Raw genomic sequence first — 4,331 nt, forward strand, 5'->3', positions numbered from 1 at the left:
TAGGCGCCCGGGCCACCCCCTCCCCCACCTCCCTCACGTACAACAGCACCACCGCGCCTCCTACGTCATAGGCGCCCGGGCCACCCCCTCCCCCACCTCCCTCACGTACAACAGTGCCACCGCGCCTCCTACGTCATAGGCGTCCGGGCCACCCCCTCCCCCACACCTACCGCTGTACCGCGTCGCCTTCGTCATAGGCGTCTGGACACCGGGCCACCGCCGCCCTCACCCCCTATCTACGTCGCAACCGCCCCCATACCGCGCGCCACCTCCAACCACTCCGGTACCCAGCCCATCCGCTATTATCATATCATATGTCGTCGACGGTGGCGCCATCTATCCGTAAATTGGGCTGACGCGGTTTTTTCAAACATATACGTACATTCACGTATAAAACATATACATACACGTATAAAACATATACATATACATATAAAAACATATACATACAAGTATAAAACATATACATACACGTATAAAAACATATACATAAATATGTAAAACATATACATACAAGTATAAAACATATACATACACGTATAAAAACATATACATAGTTATGTAAAACATATACATACAAGTATAAAACATATACATACACGTATAAAAACATATACATAAATATGTAAAACATATACATACAAGTATAAAACATATACATACACGTATAAAAACATATACATAGTTATGTAAAACATATACATTCACGTATAAAACATATACATACACGTATAAAACATATACATACAAGTATAAAACATATACATACACGTATAAAACATATACATATACATATAAAAACATATACATACAAGTATAAAACATATACATACACGTATAAAAACATATACATATACATATAAAAACATATACATACAAGTATAAAACATATACATACACGTATAAAAACATATACATAATTATGTAAAACATATACATTCACGTATAAAACATATACATATACGTATAAAAACATATTAGTTATTGAATCGAAATGCCAACGGTCCAGACGTATACAGATCAGACGGCCTACAGAGTTTAAACGCGTTCCACGTTCTTACGTATATTCATCGTCTCGTCTACATTTTATTATTATTATTTTACAACACTGTGTGTCTTATATTTACGAAAATGTTTAACTGTGCGATTTGCGGAAAAGTGTACGTTCATAAGCGCGATCTGAACAGACACGCTAAAACCCACGATGGATCAACGAATTCATGCGGGATATGTCTCAAGACGTTCACCCGCCCGGACAACCTTAGAAACCACGTACAAAATCTGCATAGTAAGTACATTGATTATTATTATTATGACGTTGAGCCAAAAAAACCTCTTTGTTACTCATAGTAAGTTAGGCAAACTAACATTGTTGAATTATCGTCATATCTTGAGTATAAGTTATTAATATTTAAACCAGTTTTTGTATAATTAAAAATTAGAATTCTACACATATGATGTTTTTTTGGGCCAACAACGTTTTGCTTAATAATTAGGGGTTTTAATTAAATTATTTTTAAAATAGTGATCGTTAAAAACACACCTGAATTCCACAGCGCTGTACAAATAGGCGGCGCAATGGGTAAATAATGTTTTTCCTATTAACAATAATAACGACAATATCTTAATGTTAATAATCTATGTTAGGTCGCGCATCGGTCATAAATTGGGCACCCCCCACCACTACCCCACACGCTCAACCAGATGTTTCGCCTACGACGACGACCATCTTGACTCACGACCGCCACCGTGCGGGCACAATTACTCTCCCGCGTCAAGCCCCACCATCAACGACCCGCATACCGACTATCGTCACCCCCGTCACCCGCACAGGCGACAGTCACCAGGTCCGTTGCAAGATCCCTTACCCCCACCGCACCATCAAGACCGATCTCGCCACTGTCGGACGGTGAAGGGGTGGCTTACACGGAAAATACTCCGAAAAACATCAAACGGAAAAAGACGCGCATGCAAAAGGTTAATACTACGGGCTTTATCGAAATTGAAGCATCGCTTAGCCGCACGATCGTGTGGTATTTTAGGAAAAACGTCGATAATGTAACCAGTTACCGCGCGTTCCTAAATTCGATAGAGTCCGAACTAATCGCAAAATTACGCGAGCGCGCGCGTATTAACCCGATTAAATACAACCTGAAATTAGAGGCCACGTACGTCGTACCTAATTTAAACAATTCGGCTCAAAACCGTGCGTTTAAAACTTCGGCTCGCGAACTATACGCGCACAGCAATGTCGAGGGTTTGGTCGATCGTGATTTCGCGAAGCTCCAGGCCGAAGAAGATTCATACGCCGGGAAATACAGCGGGTTTGCCTTATCGTGCATCGACGGATTACTCTTGGGCGTGGGAGAAGTTCGGAAACTGTAATATTTGCTATTTTATTAAAATGATGCATTCGACCCTTGTACGGTATATCTGTATTCACATTTTACCATAGAATGCATACGATAAAGTAATATAACTATATATATATATATATATATATATATATATTATATATTTGTAATTGTGTTTTTGTAATAAATGGAATAATAAAAATACATAACGACTTTTTTTTCTAAAATATAATATAATATGTAATGAACAGTACAAATCTTATTTTATAATAATAATATGCTTATGACAAAAATAATAGCACTCTATACAAGCAGATGGTACATATATATATATATATATATTTGTATATCATAATACATGTGTTTCATCTGAATATTATTAGCCCTGGTCAGCATTCGGAATGTCGAGGTCGGACATATGGACGCCATTATTCTTAATATGTATACATGGCCGGCCCCTCGTTTTCGTGGAATCCTATAAGCTGTGAAAAATAATATACGTATAAATGCGTGATGTCATAAGATATATTTTATCGTAATACGAAATAATATTATATTATTAGATATATTTTAATATTTTACTGTATAATAATCACCTCTTCAATGTCGGCGGGCGTCGCGTCATTGCTCGGGATGTAATCTATTCCGTTATTTTGAATATTAGTCGCCCAACACATCGCCAACTGTTCGTTCGCATACAATTTGATCTGATTTACCAAACTGTTTTCGCTATTCGGGAATATATTCAACGCGAGGAGATCGGGGTGGATATTGTGAGTGGCTGTTGAAATTTCTTCTGCGGTCGACGATTTATCTGCATAGACATTTGTACTTAGATAAGTAGCTATCTGATCGATCTGAACCATAACTGCGCATCGCGTGATGTTAGATTTGCGTGAGATCGATTCGCCGATGGCCCATTGCATCTCGTGTATTCTTAATAGATCGCTCCCGCTCAACAACACGCGACATCCTTGTTGTAAGTGCGATTCGACGGCTAGCATCCCTTCGCCGCGATAAGTGGTTCTGGACAGCGTGTTATTTTCGTCTTTGAGAATAAGTCTATCGCGGCTTTTAACCGACGGGTCGGATATATTTGAGAGTATGTACGGCACAAGTGAGAAAATTCGTTGCAGAAAAACACTTGTTATGCATACATGGCGAGACGGCGTTATAATCTGTACGGCCACGTTGAATACGTTCGCGACGTCGAGTCCGATGTTGATGGATTTCCGTCCCGCAAAGTCTATGACAAAGTTTGTGGTATCGATTAAATCGTTAGGCGGCTGCACGATAAACTGTAAATTTTTTCTCGCGCGTTCACCACGAGTCGCAGAGATAGTTTCAATTTCGCCCGACATTTTTTGTCCTTTAGAATGAAACTCACTTGTTACACTTTAAGCGAATAGAGTGTTACTGATTTGTTTAAAATAATTATTGTACTTAGCTGGCCCGAAAATCCGCGTAATTATTTAAACTTAATCTATTCACGGTGCGAGTGGTGGTGGTGGGGGTGACGTGATAACACAGAGATATCGTACGGATGCGAAAAAACCGCGTCAGCCCGATTTACGGATACGTCTGGACCGTTGGCATTTCGATTCAATAACTAATATGTTTTTATACGTATATGTATATGTTTTATACTTGTATGTATATGTTTTACATAATTATGTATATGTTTTTATACGTGTATGTATATGTTTTATACTTGTATGTATATGTTTTATATATTTATGTATATGTTTTTATACGTGTATGTATATGTTTTATACGTGTATGTATATGTTTTATACTTGTATGTATATGTTTTTTATATGTATATGTATATGTTTTATACGTGTATGTATATGTTTTATACTTGTATGTATATGTTTTATACGTGTATGTATATGTTTTATACGTGAATGTATATGTTTTATACGTGAATGTATATGTTTGAAAAAACCGCGTCAGCCCAATTTACGGATAGATGGC

General features: G+C 37.9%; 2 protein-coding genes across 2 annotated transcripts; one reads left to right on the plus strand and one right to left on the minus strand.

The window, feature by feature from the left end:
- Window positions 1-1,042: 1,042 nt before the first annotated feature.
- Window positions 1,043-2,412, plus strand: LOC132930587 (myoneurin-like). The gene is made up of 3 exons (XM_060996528.1): window positions 1,043-1,288; window positions 1,526-1,582; window positions 1,648-2,412. Exons 1-3 carry the CDS (start codon window positions 1,132-1,134, stop codon window positions 1,911-1,913), a joined length of 480 nt encoding a protein of 159 aa, XP_060852511.1. The 5' UTR covers window positions 1,043-1,131; the 3' UTR covers window positions 1,914-2,412.
- A 252-nt stretch (window positions 2,413-2,664) lies between these two features.
- Window positions 2,665-3,922, minus strand: LOC132930522 (uncharacterized). Its single transcript, XM_060996447.1, has 2 exons — window positions 2,951-3,922; window positions 2,665-2,836 (listed from the first exon to the last, which is right to left on the minus strand). The coding sequence occupies exons 1-2, from the start codon at window positions 3,713-3,715 to the stop codon at window positions 2,789-2,791; spliced, it is 813 nt and encodes a 270-aa protein (XP_060852430.1). The 5' UTR covers window positions 3,716-3,922; the 3' UTR covers window positions 2,665-2,788.
- Window positions 3,923-4,331: the final 409 nt, after the last annotated feature.

The sequence above is a fragment of the Rhopalosiphum padi genome, chromosome 4 (genome assembly GCF_020882245.1).
Source record: "Rhopalosiphum padi isolate XX-2018 chromosome 4, ASM2088224v1, whole genome shotgun sequence".
Taxonomy (NCBI): domain Eukaryota; kingdom Metazoa; phylum Arthropoda; class Insecta; order Hemiptera; family Aphididae; genus Rhopalosiphum; species Rhopalosiphum padi.